General features: G+C 40.4%; 1 protein-coding gene across 3 annotated transcripts in view; it reads left to right on the forward strand.

Moving 5' to 3' along the window:
- GABRB3 (gamma-aminobutyric acid type A receptor subunit beta3) overlaps positions 1-19,798 on the forward strand; it is a 468,180-nt gene that overhangs the window by 379,718 nt on the left and 68,664 nt on the right. For all 3 annotated transcript variants that reach the window (XM_025919405.2, XM_025919407.2, XM_025919406.2), the window contains one exon: positions 16,242-16,462. In XM_025919405.2, the coding sequence (XP_025775190.1) occupies positions 16,242-16,462 (221 nt within the window). The remainder of the gene's footprint in view (positions 1-16,241; positions 16,463-19,798) is intronic.

Here is a 19,798-nt window from a genome sequence, read left to right on the forward strand (position 1 = left end):
ATGTATCTTGCTGTCAGCTGTCCTTTGTCATCCAGGGAAGCCCAGCTACACCTGGCACTGGCCCAGCCATAAACTGGTAGATAGACTGGTGTGACTGGGAAATCATCATCCACCCCTTGACATGTCAAATGTGACTTACCTGTGTTAATTAAACTGACCAGAGCAGATGTAAGCTCCCTCTCAGGTCCAGGGAGTTAATCATGGATAGCTGAGGGGCAAAGTACAATTCTGGGAACCTTAATTCTGACCATGAGTTTGTATTCCATAGGACATGCTGACCCTGTATTCCAGTGTTCTGTTCCCTGGCATAATCTTTGAATCTCAGCTACACTAGTCAATCCACTGTTCTCCTTCCTTACTCTCTCACCTTCATCCAGCCTGTCCCAGAGAGAGGGCATCCCTGAGAAGTAGGGTGCCTGGAGCAGCTCTGTCAAGCTGTTCTACAGAACCTCCTAACATTTGCCTCAGGTCTGAAAAGTCAACATGTTCCGTCATCATGGAACAGTGATGAAGTTCCAGACATTATTTCTCTCGCTCGTGTCCTGCACTGTTGTCAAATCACTACAGATCATCACAGGTTGTCATGCATAAAAGTAAATTTGATAATGGCTATAAAGGCTGGAAGTAAGTCTAAAGATCATTACAGGTTTTGTCACTCACAGTAACGTTTCATTTAACCTCACACAAATGGCCTTTTTAGGATGTGGGGTTACATTTTCAGTAGGCGCATAGCAGTAGACAACAAAAAAGATTGCAGCTTTTGTGACATCCCACCCTATAAGTTTTAAGTGCCAACAGTTTCACAGTGTTAAAGGTGAATATAAAGCAAGTGAATCATGACTGATTAAATTACCAGCTGTTAATTATATTGCTGGTTATAAATTATAAACTCTAATTCTAATTAGCACAGCAGTTAATTAATTGACAACTTTGGTTGTGTTAAAACTGAGTCTGGCATGCACAATTTCAAATTCATGGGAAGGGAAAAAAAATGTGTCTACAAGCTGTGTAATCAGTGGCACTGTGACTAAATCCTAGCTGTGCAGATCCTGAGACAGCCTGCAAGAGATCGAGAAACACAAAGGACACTTGAAATTATTATTGTTCTCATACTAAAAATAGTCTCTAGCTGCTATCCAACATGAGGCAAGTCACATATGGAAAACCTGTATTTTAATATCCAACATTACTCACAAAATCAGGAAAATGTACAATTAACTTGATAGTTGATGTTCTAAACAGCGCCTTGGTGAATAGAGACATTTTGCTACTTTAAATCACCATCTGGATGCTATGTAAAAGTTTGTTTTCAATGGCTAGAGCTCTCTTGGCTGGTCCACAGCGCTGCTTGATGACTCTTTTGAACTCATTTGCATATGAATAGTGTCAGATACTATGTTGAAGTTTACCAGGACCACAACTGCCAGCTGAGGGAGTGTGCTTGCTTTCTTACAACAATGCTCTGTTTTTCAATAATTGAATAGTTCTTGCTTATTTACCAACTTCCAAAGCAAAATATGGGCATTTTAACAATCAAAATCATCCTTTGCCAACTCCTGTTGGCACTATATATTTCACCTTCTCTTCATGAATCCTAAATCTTCCCTGTGTATTCATGATTTGCAGGCGTAAGTACTGAAAGGGAATAATTAGAAACATCTGTTTACATTTACCATAAGCAGATATTAGAAGAATTAAAATAAGCACAACCAGCACGCAATGGCTTAAAGAAATTGATTATACGAGAATGTCTGAATATTACGAGAATGCTGGATTTCTGTGTAAATACACTATATGAATACACCACTGTATGAATACACTGTATGATATAAAAAGACCCTTTATGAAATGATATAAACAGCAAGCAAAGTTAACATGTACTAAGTATTCTGAAATATTCATTTCTTTTCTTCATTTACTGAACAGCTGATCAGTGTGATGTTGAAGGTAACAATGTCTATTGGGTTGATGGCCACAGTTATTTATAGCATCAGAACCTGGAAGAAGGCAGGACATCCATGCTCCGAGACAGTTCTTGGACACCTGTGCTGAAGCACCACCAGAAAGCTGTGATCCTAGAGCCCTGACCCATGTCTTCATATTGTCATGTTAGCTACTGACAGAGAGTTGGTGGTTTTTGTTGAGACTGCTGGAAGCGGTTTGCAGCAGGATGTATTGGCATCCACTAGAATCTCAGAAGCAAGTGGGAAGATTGTGTTCTTGCAACTCACCCAGCACAGACTCAACTCTCCATGGCAGCACAGGGTGGGAGCCGTCCATATGCCTGCATTTCAGTACACATGTGCATGCTTTCTAAATTTAGACTGTTGATGTTAGGAAACAGAGTTTACTGATTTTAATGAAGTGAAAGGATTCTGTGTAATTATAAGTCAAAATAGTGATCAGAATATGAACTCATGGTGTAAAGACTAATTACATACAAAAATAAGAATCACAAATGGAACTTTTAAAATTACCAGTGCTGGGCCTTGCCTCCTACAATTCTGATCCAAGGCAGTTAGGTTGAGCCCTGGAATTAGACTAGGAATAAGAAAGAGAAAGAGTAAAGAAGACAAGGTACTACGGATAAAGCTGTCAAAAGAGTCATTGGATAAAGAATCAGTGCTCAAAGGAAATCAGTGCTCAATCTGCTGGTTTGCAGATAAAAACAGGGAGCCATTAGCTAAAGATTTTGTTAAATATCTTAGGGATGGATGAGGTCACCACAGAAGAGAGGAAGAAGGAAGGAAGGAACAGGGACAAATCTGAGGCAGTCAAACATTGAGATATACATGGCCCAGGGAAGTATAGGAGCCATGAGCTGAACAGCCAATTGCAGCCATTCTATAAGCTCCCCAAGTATTGAGTCAGATGAGGACAAAAGATGTGCCCTTTGGAGGTCATTGGGCATCCTTGCTGGGATCAGGCTGGAGATTGGAAGCAAGCCTCAAGAGGATTGATGATGGGATGGGGGCTCTGTGGTCAGCAATTTGGTTGACTTGAAATTCTAAAGAAATCTCAGTATAAAACCATTAGAAATGGTGAACATGGGGCACCTGGTGGCTCAGCAGGTTAAGTGTCCGACTTTGGCTCAGGTCATGATCTCACAGTTCATTAGTTCAATCCCCACGTCAGGCTCTATGCTGATAGGTCGGAGCCTGGAGCCAGTTTCAAATTCTGTGTCTCCCTCTTTCTCTCTGCCCCTCCCCCACTCATGCTCTGTCTCTCTCTCTCTCTCTCTCAAGAATAAATATAAAAAAAATTAAAAAAATAAAAGTAAATAAACTTAAAAAATTTAGAAAACAAAATCATATTTAAAAAATAAATAAAATCATGTTAAAAAAATAAATGGTGAACAAATCAAAATAAACATAATTGGAAGGTATCACTGTATCACTTAATTAAAAGGAAAATAAGAGAAAATACCAGGAGCCACAAAAATAGCCAGATTTGGAAAGAAAGCTGAGGAAGAAAGTGTTGGAAACTGTTCTTGGAGCCCTGGAAGCCCTGGAGTCATTTTTTGTATGTGACTGGTTGGGTCGGTGTTAATGACCAGGCAGCAGAGGGTTAAAATTGAGTCTTCATAGAGCTGGCACACTCAAGGGCCACACACTCATTGAAAGAATATCGTAAGAAAAATTTCCCCAAAGGGAATTCCATCAAAGGGAGATAATAAAGAAATGTGTCTGTCTCATCTGGGCTTTAAGTGACATGAGAGATACCTTCCCTGAGAATTTGTATCACATGGCTATACTAGTCTGGATTTAGGGTTTGACTTTAAACTGCCAAGAAATTTTCACTGCAAGTGATCCAAGGTTATCAACCAATGTGGAATGCCAGGTGAAAGCACATCCACAACTTTTATGAAGGGACATGTTGGCAATCCAGGTCACATAGAAGTTCTGCTCACTTGTTCAGCAAATGTTTATGAAGCCTCTATCATATGCCAAGCACTGTCCTGGCACTGTGCTGGGAATACACCAGTGAGCAAAACCGACAAGTTTCTGTACTCATGCAGCTTACATTCTAGCATGGAAGAAAGAAAATAAACATAAAACAAAATAAATAGATCACTAGAATATGAGCAGGGTTAATAGGACGGAAGATTGCAGGGGATGAAGGTTGCCATTATTAGGAACAGCTTATTCAAAAGGTGAATTTGAGTAAAGACTAAGGTGAGGAAGTCAGACTAGGTGAGGAAGGTTATTTGGAGAAACAGAGTTCCAGGCAGAAGACATAGTTAATATAAAATGACTAAGATAGGAGAATGTCTGTATTGTTTGAGGAACAACAAAGAGGGTATTGTTGCTGAAATGAAGTTAGCATAGGAAAAGAGGCCAGAGCATGTCCACCTGGGCTTTATTTTCAGTGGACTAAAGTGCCATTGTATATTTCTAAACACAGGAGCAAATGATCTGACATAAATTGTTAAAAATCATTCTGGATGCTGTGTTGGGAAGAAGACCATGGGAGAATAGAGGTTTAAGAAACCAGTTAGGAGGCTTTGATAGTGTGGAGGGGAGAAAGATGGTTTTTGACCAGGCTGGTAGCGATAGCAGTGATAAGTGGCTGAACCATAGTCCCCTTTTAATGTGGAGTCATAGATAGATTGATGTAGAATGTGAGGGAAGAGATGAACAGAAAATGAATGGAGATTCTGATTTGAGTAACTGCAAGGATGGAATACCTTCAAGTGAATTGGGAAGACTATAAGTGGTTCTGTTCTTAGGGTAAAATTAGCAGTTAAATCTGGATGTGTAGATTTTGATTTATAAATCAGGCTGGAGATAAAATTTGGGAATACTAAGCATACAGATGGAATGTAAAACCATGAAGTTAGCAGAGATCACTAAGGAAGTGAGTGCAGATAGAGAAAAAAAGTGATGGAGGTTTGGTTGATTGGGTAGATGGTGGTTCAGAATAAGGAGCCTTGGGGCACCCTGGCATTAAGAAGAAAAGAAAGAATTGGAGTAAGAGACAAAGAAGATGGGCCAGTTGAGCAGAAGGAAAAGCAAAAGACAGTGTGTCAAGGACAGTGATTGGTCTGGGATTTCACCCACAGTTTCATGGATGCTGGAAGAAGGTATGAATCTCATGGGTGAGACAAAGGATAGTTTACTACTCTTATCTAAGGCTACATAATTCATGGGATCCAGTGCAAAATGAGAGTAAAAAGCAGGAAAATGTCATTCCTCTCCTATCTGAAAGTTAGCGCTTGTGTTTTTCCTTCCTTACGCACTGTGCTTGATTGAGTGTATGAAAATCTACATCACAGTTTCTTTCTGGCTACCTATACCTTGATTATACTGTCCGAGAAGATAGGATTACTTCATGTAATTACATTCAGTAATGTTCATCCAAATATTTATGCTGAAATTAATAACAATTCAGAAAAAGAATGATTATCAAGCCAATATTTTCTTAGTTATAGAGTATAATATTTTTAATATTGTTGATTTATCTAATAACAATAACCTAACAAGTTCTGGGTAGAAACCAGAAATAGACATGATCTCATAAATGAATGGGCTTGCGCTCTAAAAATAGCATATCTTCTTAGAATCTGAAAGTACTTTAAAATATGTATCATCACTAATCTACATGATTTGTCTCTGAGGAGATGAAATCCATTGTTAAATCCTGATATAGAGGCCTATATATAAAAGCAAAGGGCATTGAACTCTCATAGCATAAGTATCTGGGAGGGGTTTTTCATTTAAAATGGGAATATTCTTCCTTTATTTGATGACAAATAAACACCTTTCTTTCTGTTGTAGCATATTTTTCCTTGTTTTCTGTCTTGAAGGGATTCAAACAGAAGTGATTTTAAGTGATACTCAGTTCAGCAAATCTAATAATATGAACTCTAGAAGCTATGCAACCCAAAAGATGACCATCACTATTTAAAGACATACAATCTTTAACCTCATAGTCATCTGCAGGCACCATGCTCAAGCAAGGGAAGAGCACAGTCTTTTTTTTTTTTTTTTTAATTTTTTTTTCAACGTTTATTTATTTTTGGGACAGAGAGAGACAGAGCATGAACAGGGGAGGGGCAGAGAGAGAGGGAGACACAGAATCGGAAACAGGCTCCAGGCTCCGAGCCATCAGCCCAGAGCCTGACGCGGGGCTCGAACTCACAGACCGTGAGATCGTGACCTGGCTGAAGTCGGACGCTTAACCAACTGCGCCACCCAGGCGCCCCAAGCACAGTCTTGATAAATGCCACAGAGTCAGAATATGGACAAATCACTCACAAGTCTCCAGATGTAACATTCTTCCAGTTGTTTGAATATCCCTCAAATATAGAGATGTTAAGAGTTCTTTGCACAAGCAATATGTCTGTTTCTCATATCCAATGCTTGGAGCATTTTTGGATGAGTGACATATTTAAGAGACATCACATCCCCTTTTGGGAGCCTATTAATTAAAGATAGTTGCTGGAAAATAAAGATATGTATCTGATTATATATACATAATAATAATTGTATATATAATAACTTTATATAAATGTATATACACACATGTTGCAGACTATAATTTGTAAACAGTCTGGTGTCAGTATTATTCAGATAAATACTTTTTAGAAAAAAGGAGAATATGTAGTGACTCTCCAGTTTATAAGCACATTCCAAAATTTCATTTATATGGCGTTTGTGCTGAGTTGGAACATCTCTTCCCATACAGAGTGTGAGACATCTGATCATATTATATATTCTTCTATTTAACCTCCTATGTATCTGAGATCTGTTGTTGGACTCAGTCTTCTCTAGACATGAGTAAGCGTTCTTCTGGAATGCAATTTGAGAGTTCAGGAGCTTATTGCTAATCATGGGGACATCAGTGGAAACACTCCCAACCCTCTGTACTGTTGTTGCCAACTCATGGACCAGTTCTAGATATGGAAGGCATTTAGGAAATAGGATTAACATAACCCAGTAACTGAGTAAATGTTGGATGTAGGATGAGAAAGAAGGAAGAGATTGGTATATAGCCTCTGGTTTTGGTTTAGTTGAGAATGAGTGAGTGGGTACAGAATGGTGGTATGGAATGAGAATAGATTTGGGATAGAAAGATAAGGTAAGAAAGAAAGATGAGTTAATTTTGGAAATAGTGAACTTGGGTGCCTGTGGGGGCATTTGGAAAGGTTCAAAAGGCAGCTGGATCCATCCATGCAAATCTCAGGAAAATACAATGGGTCAGATAAACTGATGGAGGAACCTAGGAATGGGAAAGAACAGTGGAGATACTTCTTTCTTCTGGTGCCTTGGTTCCCAGTTTGGGAGAATAAATAACTTCCCCTAGGGGAAAAAAAAAAGTATATAGAGCCATCAATTTAAAATTAAAGGGGGCTATGGAGAGAACACTTAGTGAACATGTTTTGGATACAGATGGGTCAATTGACTATAAAATAGAGTTTTTTCCATTTTAAAATGGAAAGGGATGTTGAGAATTCTGTATTAAAGTATTAGGCTGAGTCTTTTTTACCTGCACCTCTAAATAATAAAGCACATTTTCCTTTGCAGTTTGGCATGCACTTGCATGGAATAATGGGCTAAGGGTCCAACTGTTAAAAAGGATCATTTTTCATCATGTGCTGGGGAGGTTTCATTGAGGAATGACTAGCCCTGCTCTAGGATGAGGGAAGAGAATGTAGAATTTTCCAAATGCCTATTATGAGTCAAGCATTGTTAGCTCAATTAATTGCTAGAGCACTTTTGTAAAATGACCATTTTTAGTTTCTTTTTTCCACAAGAGATTTCTGAGACTCAGAGTGATTAGGTAACTTTCCCAGGTAAAGTACCAGGCAAAGAAGGTGACCCAGTGTGTCAGTGGCATCCTGCTCCACCACGTCCTGCAAATCACCCCCTGTCAGAGTCTCATTTAGCCTAGGCATCTCTCTTACATCTTCCTGGTTCTCATTGGCTTATGTTGAATTCTTGATTTCTTTGAATACTACCTTTTTTTTTTTTTTTGTCCTTTGAATGTAGGTCAGTATAATCATTTTCCTTTTCTAACTTAATAGATTCAAAAAAATACCTATGATATCTATTCATATATGGAAAGAAAAACATATGTCTAGAGTAATTTATATCCTATGTAAGTTTTTCAGATGGCTATAGAGGCTCAGGAACTTGTAACTATTTTCATCAGCCATTTTACATTTCATACAGAGATGACTGGTTAATCTTTGAATACATTTAACATTTAGATGGATGAATAAAAAATACAAACTATGAACCTTTGGGCAGGTATAACAATTATAAGAAGACCAGACCATTCTCATAGACACACCAGCTTCCTTCCCTGCCATCCCCAGACTTAGTAGATATCCCTTAAATATACACTTCTTTTGCGTTATTGTAAATTTCTTGACTCTTGATGGGTGCTCTTCACTATGCTAAGCCTTTAAGAGTGTGTGGCAGGCAGTCTTTCCAGACAGAGTAAGTGGGCTTAAGTGAAATGATTCACATACATTTGCCCAGCCAGCAGGAGGCTGACTTGAGACTTGGGCATGTTTGATTCCAAAGCTCCTTCTCTTAATCACTTCCATTTTCTTTGGTTCAATTTTATGTCTACCTCCTAAATTGTGAGCTACTTACAGTTACAAATTATGTCTTTCTTATCTCTGGGTCCCTAGCACTCTGCATGGTTCCTGGCTTGCAGAGATACTCAGTGAATGCTTAAAGGGGATCAGGAAGAAGAGAGGGTAGCAAAGAGATGAGGGTCATACTTTCTTAGGAAAGATCACATACGGATTCAACAAATGGGGACTGAAGTCTGTTGTTGGCGGAGAGAGGTATGTAATGTTGGATACTCATTTTTAGGTCATTAAAAAAATGGATTAGAAGTTTCTAAATATATCTTGTTAATAGAAGTGCCAAGAGTCCCCCAACCTGATCTCAGAAGGAAGTTGCCACCACCTAGGTCTTATGTAAACTTTCAGAACAATTTTCCTTAACCTGAGAACAACTTACCTGTAAGGTTTTGTATCATAAACTTGCTGAACCAGATGCAAATGCAGGTGTCCTGTGGCTTTCACAGCTGCAGCTAGATATTTAAATGTAGTTTAGAGATTGCATTTCTTTCTCAGGGTTAGTAAATTTTGTCTTCATTTCCTGTGCTGAGGAAATCTTGTCAATTTCTTAATTGCAGAATAATGAGCAGTATTTCCACTTTTGAATATGTATTCTTGTTTTTAATGTGATAAATGTGGAGAGATTTCCTCAAGCAGAAAGAAATTTTCAATTTATTTGAGTTGCTTGAGTGCCCAAAAGATGGGCTGAGGTTTTATTTTGTTATTTTTGTTGTTGTTGCTGCTGCTGTTTGTATATTCCCAGGAGATTTTTCAAAGGATTGCCACCTATGTGTAAATGCTTGGCAGGTGAGTGACTCATACTTAAGAATGCCTATTCCCTGCCCCCAGCCACTGGAGATTCTGGAGCTATGAGTGTCAGCAATCCTTTCCTAGCAGCCTCAGACTGCCTATCTCCTCCTGCCCGCTCCCCTCCCCATTGCTATCTCAGCCCACTGGCTCCAAACCATAGGACCCTGGGCTGGGCCGGTGTCTTACCCAGGAACTCTGGCTTCTGACTTTTGCATGAAGTGGATTTTTGTAATCTGGGGTAAAACCTGACAACTGTGTCATATTTTTTCGAGGACAGAAATTATGCATATTCTAAATGTGTTAAAAATTTGAAAACTCGGGGCGCCTGGGTGGCTCAGTCGGTTAAAGCGTCCGACTTCAGCCAGGTCACGATCTCGCGGTCCGTGAGTTTGAGCCCCGCGTGGGGCTCTGGGCTGATGGCTCAGAGCCTGGAGCCTGTTTCTGATTCTGTGTCTCCCTCTCTCTCTGCCCCTGCCCCATTCATGCTCTGTCTCTCTCTGTCTCAAAAATAAATAAAACGTTAAAAAAAAAATTAAAAAAAAAAAATTTGAAAACTCCACTTACTATTTTATTTGTTCTCACTTTGTGAGGCAATAGGAATGCACCTCAGTGGACTTTAGTATGCTGACTGAATTGATACACAAACACATGCACACATCCACACACAAACACACAGAGAAGAGAGAGGGACCATGACTTCATTAGATTATCAGAGGGCTTAATGATTCCCCCGGCAAAAGACCCAAGGAATAAACAATCTCTTAATTGAATTATTTTGTTTGTAAGATTCTTTTAAAGAAAGACTGTTTTGAATACAATTCTTCAGTATTTCTTCATGCTGATCTAAAGTTTGTTATAGGCCTTTTATAGGACACATAAAAATTCAAGACATAGAATCTTATCTAATGATTTTGATGAGTTACCATAGTTCAAACCAACTATAATTAAATAATTCACATTTATACATTATATCCCAGAGAATTCTGAGTCCTAGGGGACTAGAGAATTCTGGATGAGGAAACTCCTGGGTTTTCTTCCTTATTGCTTGATGTCTCTCCACTGAATCCCATATCCCAGGGCTACAGTCCCCACTGGAATCTGTCACAGTATAAATCAGAGAGCTGGATGTTTTCCTTGTATGGACAACCATCTCAGATATAGATGAACCTGGAAGGTTAGAGGCTTAGAAGGTCTCAGCAGGGGTCCTGGGTCCAGGTTCCCCCACCCCCCACCACACACACATCTCAGTCCATTTGTGACTAGATATGGGACACAACTGAGTCTCCACTAGTGAAGAAGTGGCTAAGCTAACCTGGGAGGCCAAGGACTGTTGCTCTACAAGGGCTTCCAGCTGACTTCCCTGGCAAGGATTTGGGGCTGGACTACTGAGGGAATAGAGAAGCAGAGGTGGTAGGAGGTGCTGGCAGCTGAAGGGGCTAAGGTCCAGGAAATCAGTGCCTTTCCTTACAGCCTCCCAACTAAACATTCCAGGGTTGTAACTGCATCTAAACCAGAAACCCAATGTTCTCAGAGTACCCAGGGCTGTTGAATGGCCTGCTAACACAATAGATGGTATTACTATCCATGCACACACACCCAATGTGTCCATAAATTACTTTATGGGAGGAATGTTTTATAAATGTTTTAAGTACTACAAATCTCAACCACCACCCAAAGCACAGTCTTCTAAAATAAAGTGATACCATATTATATCCAGAAGGAACTTTGTGAGCCTAGGTCTGAAGAATTTGGGACAGGGTTAGGAGTGAAGGTTATCCCTCTCAATCCATGAAGGCCTCACAGATGAGGAGATTCTGTGTCTTCTCAACACAGGCCTCTGTCATGTGGCTCACTCCATTGGCAGCTATTTCCATAAATCTTGATCTCTCTTGGCCATCACCCCTCCTCTTTCTGCCAGCATGCTCTGTCTAAATGTGCTGATATGGCTGGTTGTGCCATAGCCAAGGATCAGTGCCAGGAAACAGACTGTCTTTTCCTATTGTGTGCTAATCTATTTAAGCCCACCCTCCCAGGGTGAGATTTCTGGAGGCTGTTCCCATTGCACTGCATGGTGAAGGAATTTACTTGATGGTTCCCTGTGTCCCACCCCTCCTGGATACCCGCTACTCTCGTGAGCCTGTTTCTCCTAGACTCCTGCTTCTCCCCATGTCCCACCCCTTTTTGCACCTTGTTCCTCTGCATTCCTTGCTGATCCTGGCTGCTCCCTGCTGCCCTTTCTTCCCAGAAGTCCACTATTCCATTGAGCCTCTGTCCTCCAGACTCTTGATTTTCCTCACCCTGGGCCCACCTCTCACTCTGACCTGCTCTGACCCCCCTACCTTCTAATGCCAGCTTTTCCCCACAGTCCACTCCTCCCTAATCCCCACCCCTCCTCACACCCACTCCTCCCTAATGTCTCTCTGCAGGAGATTTAGTTTCCCCTGCAAAGGGCAGGGATGGGAGAGGAAGAGACCATTACAATTTTCTCTCACCCTAGCAGAAGCTTTTGGTGTCTGAGATTTCTTGTCAGTGTGACTGGAGACACCTCCCTGTGCTCAAGTGGATCATGTGGTCAGAGCAGGAAAGATGAAAGCCAAGGACACAGTGAGCTCTGCAGAGGCCCAGGACATTGGCATCCGCCACTGGTATCAGACTCACTAGTTCCTATTCCCCATGAACCTTGGAGCCCCTGAAAGCCCTGCACTTGAGAAATGCCATTTCAAGGCCTCTGCCCTGTTCTCTTTGATCTCCCTCAAACCCCACCCCCCAAGCTGCCCCACATTTGGTGGTGACCACTCCAGGAAGAAGGTGAGGAGGGCTTATGAAGACCCTGGGGACCTCTGAATGTGGAAAACATAAACTTGTCTGGGATTCCCTAAAGAAAAGAAACTTTCACAAGGCATTTGCCTACATAGCAGCTGTACTAAATATTTGCAATGATGGGGCTTTAGTGGTGCCACAATTCTTATTCCTCTCAAAAGCTGAATTATCTTACATGACTTGATTCTCTAGTAACCAAGATATCTTTGCAGACTATCCTCCCACCAAGCTCATTTCAGTGTATTATGCAGAACTATTTAGCTTCTGTCCTTAGGAGCTTTGTTTTGAGGTTGAGAGTCACACCCTCCAGGGAGGGAGCCCCAAATTCAAATCCCACTTCCCCAAGTTACTCCTATTTATTGGGGCATGGGGGAAAGGAAGCAAATTACTTGAGCTTTCTAAAACATTTTTCTTCATCGATGGGGGATGATAGTGAGAATACTGATAATCCCTGTTTTACATTTAAATGACTCTAGCATAAGGCCTAGCACATACCAAGAGATCAGAGCATGTTAATTGCTGCTGACATTATCGTGCATGGTGCTCACCACTGCACAAAACAGGAGTCAGTACTGTGGCCCACTTAATACTAAAATCTCCCATTAACTGCCCCAACTGCACAAGAGAGCAAAGGGAGGATTGGACTTGTCTGCTGTCACCTTTCCTTTGTCTGCCAGTCTGTACAGGAGAAAGAAGTGGGATACTGACTAGTGTCCCCACTGGTGTAATGATGCCATTGCTTTAGAAAGCACAGCTGATACAGCAGGTTTGAATTTAAATACTAGTTTTCTCCCTGTACGACATAAGCTCTCCCCAACTCTAATCCACTCAACTCACCTCAGAAAACCCAAGACCAAAATTGAGATGTACTGCTGCTTGTGTGGAGAACAGCACAAGACCCAGAGTCCAAGTTTGATGACAACTGAGTTCCCAGGGCAAAATGACACATTCCCTACAACCTCACAGCAACCCATATGAATGCAAGTTGGAAGGAAACTCGGAGAAGTGCTAGACTTCATGACTCAGGCGTAGGATGTGGGCTTAGAAACCAAAGAGAGAAGCAAGTGAAATGCTTCTATTTCAATAAGAATGTAATTTGGAGCATTACATTCAAATTGAAAATCCTTTAGCTGCTACTGCTGATTTCCAACTTATGCCACCAAAACTTTGCATGTTTTAGTTAAAGATGCACCACCTACATTAACCATCGTTTCTGCTAATGCAGGGTATGTGATTGCACTCTTCGTGGGTCCATTCACATCAAGCCTAATATCTGTGAAATTTTAGGATTTCCTTAACCTGTACCCCCTTTCCACCTGTTCTCCCTATCACCCACCAGCAAACACTCTCCACCCATTTGATCACACCTGATTTTCCTGATCCACAATTTTGTGTTTAAAATAGGTTGTATTATTATTTAGGTATGGCAGACACAACAGATCAAGAGGCAGCTGACATTGAAAAGATAGTTTGTTAATCACAGACCCCAAGAGAAGGGGACACACAATCCATTGCAGGGGACGTGAGGCACACAGGGAAGCACCAGGGTCAGTCACAGGAAAGAAGGGAAGCTGTGGGCAAGAGCCTTTATGGTGGTTTCCATGGGAAGGAATGGGCACGGGGGAGGCTGGATAAACAGGCTTAGGACTGGCTAGTTTCAGTAATTAAAGTGGGCCCTATGGTCTAGACTGTCTGTAGTTGCCTGGTACTTGGACATAGATGATGTTTTGGCCTTGAGTGTGAAAGCCCAATACAGAAAGCACTTGGGATGTGAGCTCTGGCATTTGGGGTGTAAGCTCTGGATTGGTTGGTTTGAATTTGGAGTTTAGAGCTTAATGGGATTGTTTGTTATGTATAGGAATTAGCTAGCCCTTGGAGGAGGGAGAGAAGTCCCTCCAAGGTCAACCACGGTCCAGATGTTAAAACATGGGAAAACATAAAATAAAAGACAAGATTAATACACTTGGTTGCGTCAGTTGCTACTTGAAACCTTCAATGGGGGCGCCTGGGTGGCGCAGTCGGTTAAGCATCCGACTTCAGCCAGGTCACGATCTCGCGGTCCGTGAGTTCGAGCCCCGCGTCGGGCTCTGGGCTGATGGCTCAGGGCCTGGAGCCTGTTTCCAATTCTGTGTCTCCCTCTCTCTCTGCCCCTCCCCCGTTCATGCTCTGTCTCTCTCTGTCCCAAAAATAAATAAATGTTAAAAAAAAAAAATTTAAAAAAAAAGAAACCTTCAATGACTTTCATTGGCTATGGAGCTGACATTCAAGTTTTTCCACCTTCTTGGTCACTGCCACAGAATCCAGCCTTGCTGACCACTTTGTCCTTTTCCCCTCTTGAACTCTAAGTTCCAGCAAAACTGAACTATTCAAGGATTCTCATCAATGCAATAAAAGCAGCACCCTCATATGATTTTTTTTTCATGCTCCCTATCTAATATCTGGCTAACCAAGGTGTTTCTTTAATGCTACCTGCTCTGTGAGGATGGGAGGTGGGCTGGGGGACAGTTCACACAGGTAATGCCAGGCACAGAGCTCTGCCCATATAAGTGCCTGGGGGGTGGGGAACTCCTCTCTGTGTCTTCTCATCTACACAAATAGTATCTCTCCTTCAAGCTGCAAATGAAACCTCTATAAAGACTCCTCAGCCCATTTGAATTTTCTTGATTCCCCTCCTCTGATTTTTTATGGCCCTTATAGTTTAAAACTTATTCTATTTATAGTTATTTATAATGCATTGGTTTTTGTCACCTCCTTGCCTGTGAGCACCTGGAGAAAAACATCCAGGTGTGTTCTTTGACATTTCAGAGGCTTCTATGTTCTAACACTCTTGAGGTCAGTGATAAATAGGCATTGCTAGATTAGCAAGAACTGAGAACTGCCCTGTGAGTCAGTAAAATGAGTATTGCATAGGATGTCATAAGACCTGTGTCTAGGATAGATTCTTCAATTGATTTGCAATCCCCTCTCACACTGTGCACAAAGCCAGGATGTTTTCAGATACCTGTAAGTGTGTGAATTCAGAAGTTCCTATATGTAACAGTGTTTTTTCCTTCCCTGGTTGGAGAGTTTAGATACTTATATAGTGGGGTTTTCAGTTTGGATTCTTATATAGTGGGGTTCAGGATGTCCCATGAATATTACCAAATTTTCAGACTTGATTGTTGTAGACTTGAATATTGATTGCCAAAAAGAATAGAAATTTAAAAATAGAATTTTCATGCTCAGCTTGATTTCTTTCTTTCTTACTACATTAATGACTTTACAAAAGAAATCCCAAAACAAACAAACAAACAAACAAACCAAAACAGTAGGATCATCTGCCTAGATATGTGCTTATTTTGTTGGCAAGCCTGTGAGGGTTATACCATGGTCCATTTCTCTTCTCCTATATCCAGCGTTAGCTACAGGCTCCCATTTTTCCCAGACGAATGTATCATCATCTCAAGGTGATGATATGGCCTAGTTAGTATAGAAATGGTGTCCTAGAAGAAAAAAAGAATAAGGCATAGAGACCTCCCACAGGTCATTGGGTCGCCAAAGTATGTTTACAGAGTTTGTATTTACAGCCTTCTCAGAGGGTAGGAGAGGAAAGAGGCTTATGTTGCAGAGAGAATTTGTAAATAGAGGTCCTCTGCCATAGGTGGTGAAGACACATGTGTGTCTGGTGGGAGATGGAGGACATAGGAGAGGGCTCAGGGTCCTGCCAGCAACCTGATATTATGATGACTTTTTAAAAATTATTTTTTGTCCCTTATGTCTGTGTGGCTATTGCTTAAATGCCAATTTGTCTAGTCTGGTTCTTGTCTAAATAAAACAGAGGATTTTTTTTTCTAAAACAGAGGATTTATTAGCATGATTTATACCTATTAAACCTAGTATTTATTTGCATTTACAAGAAAGCAACCAAGCTTCCAACCCTGCCTGAAAATAATACCCACTTCTTCTGGATTCCAACCTGAATTTGACCAGTCATGGAGGAAATACGCCGGTGGCTGAGCACAAACTAACTTTTTCCTTTTCTTTCCCCCCCCAGGATTACACCTTAACCATGTATTTTCAACAATATTGGAGAGATAAAAGGCTTGCCTATTCTGGGATCCCTCTCAACCTCACGCTTGACAATCGAGTGGCTGACCAGCTATGGGTGCCTGACACATATTTCTTAAATGACAAAAAGTCATTTGTGCATGGAGTGACAGTGAAAAACCGCATGATCCGCCTTCACCCTGATGGGACGGTGCTGTACGGGCTCAGGTCTGTCTGCCTTTTCAGGGCTAATTTCGCAGTTGCATGACGCATTGGCATTGAATTTCTCACTTGAGATGATTATAGGAAGTGAGGCCATGTCCTCAGATTAATTAGGAGACATCCACGGAACACTGAGATTTGCGCGCGTGCGCACACACACACATACACACACACACCTCTTATAAGATTTGGTGTATTACTGTTACTATAAATAGTCATCACACAAGGGAAAAACCATCTCCTTGGACTGATTTTAAATAATCGCATTGCCGTATCTGAGAGCACAGATTCTCTGAGGACGGATTTCCTATATCATAGCCACAAAGGCTGTAATGAATATTGCTCTGACACTGCAGAGGCTTTCAATAAAGTTGTCCCAAAGCTGCTGAGGTGAAAAAACTGTCTAGTTTTGCCATTATATGGGATAGTCTCCTCAGAGCTTTATGAGGTAGTGTCACCAATATTTATGGGAATGACTAAATGCAAAGCTTCCTGATGAGAATCATCTCACCAGGTCTCATAATGAAATCACTTGAATCAGGAAACCGGACTGCTGCCTGGAACCCTGAAGAGGCTCTGGGCTTTCCTGGTTGCCCTGGAAACCACCAGACCTTCCCATAATGCTCCACCACTGTTGGTGGCTAATTATTATGAATATCAACTTTGCTAAATGGTGACCTTAAAAATCTTTTGTCTCTTGTGCTGATTTTGTAATGATTTTTATTTTGTTTTGTTTTAGAGTAATTGTGTGTGGGTGTGGATGTGTGCACGTGTGTCTTTCCTGATCTCCTGGTCTAAAAGTGCTTTTGAGATCTTCTAGGAGTTACCACAGTTTTGAGAGGATGATGGTGGATATCTTGAACAAAATATGTATCATAAAATATTGTGAGACCATAGGCCTTTTACTAAGATTCCAATAGATCTTAGTGAAATCATAGCAACATACATTTAAATCCACACCACTGACTTTTCATGCTTCAAATTAGGGAAGGGTTTATTTAACATTGCCTTAAGAAGAAATGTTGAGTGACTTTCTCAAAACAGCAATATATAGAACAGGAGTCAGATTTTAGTGAAAATCAGACTTTTTTTTAACGTTAAGGAGGAAAAAAAGTGGTACATGTCAACCAACCTATGGTATTACTATAATAATTGATGTTTCAGGTTGATGTTTCTCTGGGGCATTTTAAGCCTCTTTCATTTTTGCCTGGAAATTAAAAAAATGGATGCAAAACTCCAGAGGTTCTGAGAAGTACATCAGTTTTACGAAAGGTTACCCAGAAACCATGTGAGCATAAAATGAAGAGTCATGTCCCTCATTTACCTGCCCCACCTCCCGCCAAAATGAATAGAAAAACTGTATGTGTGTGTGGTGGGGGGAAGAGCAAAAAGAAGCAATATCAATAAAAATTAAGCCTAGGCTTGCCTTTTTAAACAAAATTTGCTATTTGGGTTCTCTCCATTTTTATTTTTGTGTTCTTTATTTTCTTACCAGAGGTAGAAAATTTAGTATGCCTCCTTTGAAACTTTAACTGTTAGGAGAATGCCTATCTGGCTGCTATAACAAAATACCATACATAAGCTGGATGGCTTATAAACAACAGGTATTTATTTCTCACATTTCTGGACACTGGATCCAAGATCAAGATGCCAGTGGCTGGGGAAGGCCCACTTCCTTGTTGATAGTAGGCACATTCCCACTGTGTCCTCACCTGGTGAAAAGGGGAAAGGAGCTCTGTGGGATCTCTTTTATAAGAACACTAACCCCATTCATGAAGGATCCACCCTCATGACCTCAGCCCCCACTTCCTAATACCACCACCTTTGGGGATAGGATTTCAACATATGAATTTTGGGGGCACTTAAGCATTCAGATCATAGCAGACAGAATGATATGAATGAAAGAACTGTAATAAATTTTCAAGCTCCATTTGAAACTGCTGGATTTAACAACACAAAACACAAGAATAAGAAAAGCCAAGAGAATAAAACTATATCTTTAGCTAATACCCTGCCTGTATAAATATAAATATATATATTTATATTATATTAATATTTATATATTATTTAATATAATAATATTAATATATATAAAGTAATTATATAATAAGCCCATGGAAAGTTTTCAATAATAAAATTGGTACAATAACTTTAACTACTCTCCAGTCAAATTACATCCATTATACATCTCAAGCAACCTCTTAAATCAGTAAATGGATTTCTAAATAAATAGCTGTTTTTATTCAAATGCAGTCTCAATATACTCCTTAGGTCTTTATTTAGAACCTCATATTTTTGAAACAATTCTTTAGATCTTTATGGACCTGGACAAGCTGTCAGAAAGAAAATCTCTAAACAACAGACTGCCACATTCTGCATATGCTTAACAGCTACACGGTGCCATCTGATTCCTTTTGAAATTGACTAATCTAGAAATTTCTGCCTTTAGATTTAAAAATCACAAATAGCTATAGAAATTAATTTGAATTTGAAGTTGAAGTTTGACTTGAATTTTTGGACAAAAAGCACATTAGTATTTCAAAATAATGTTATTGAATTCATGTATATACATATTCCATGTTATTCCTTGTGAACTGAAGTAACATTTTTATATATTCTATTTCACACACACACACACACTCACACTATAAGTATTGTGTTTTGGGTTAAAAACACTGTGAGTGTTTACATTGATAGGAAACCCTCTATCCTCCTCTTGGCCCCAAATCCTACCTTCTCTTTGCTCTCTTTCTACTTTAGTGATCACTGAATCATGTTGGTGACATGGCAAACCCAGGATGTGCCAGTGTATAAAACCCCAATGACACATTATATCTTTTTGGTACTAGGTACCATGGCATGAGCCTGAATGAGGTCTGGTGCAGCTGAGGACTTTAGGGAGTTAAATTCCCATTAAGGGTTATGGAGCACTAGGATTATTATTTATCTCCTGCTTAAAAGCAGGTGCTGCTGATGAAGGTCCAGCCCAATAGGGATTGCATTCTTATTGGCTATATCCCTGAGATACTAATTGTCCTGGCTATATCCCTGAGACATTAAGGTTGGATTTATCTCCCCACTGGAGACTGGGATTGGCCTATACCCAGCCAAACCACAGTAGCTTACTCTGGTAGGTCAGTCACCATTTAACTCCTCTAGGCTCCTATTGCTATTCATATTCAGCCATTGCAGTACAGGATCAATAAGAACTTTTGCTTTATCGAGCGTAGATGAAGATCTCTGGCTGTGGATGAGCTGTCCATGACATGGGCTTGTACGTCATCTCAGTCTTATTCTGGGAAATCATTAATCTATTACTCTGATGACTCTACAAAAGTGGCC

This window comes from Puma concolor, chromosome B3 (assembly GCF_028749965.1).
Source record: "Puma concolor isolate L17-30 chromosome B3, mPumCon1.1.hap2, whole genome shotgun sequence".
Taxonomy (NCBI): domain Eukaryota; kingdom Metazoa; phylum Chordata; class Mammalia; order Carnivora; family Felidae; genus Puma; species Puma concolor.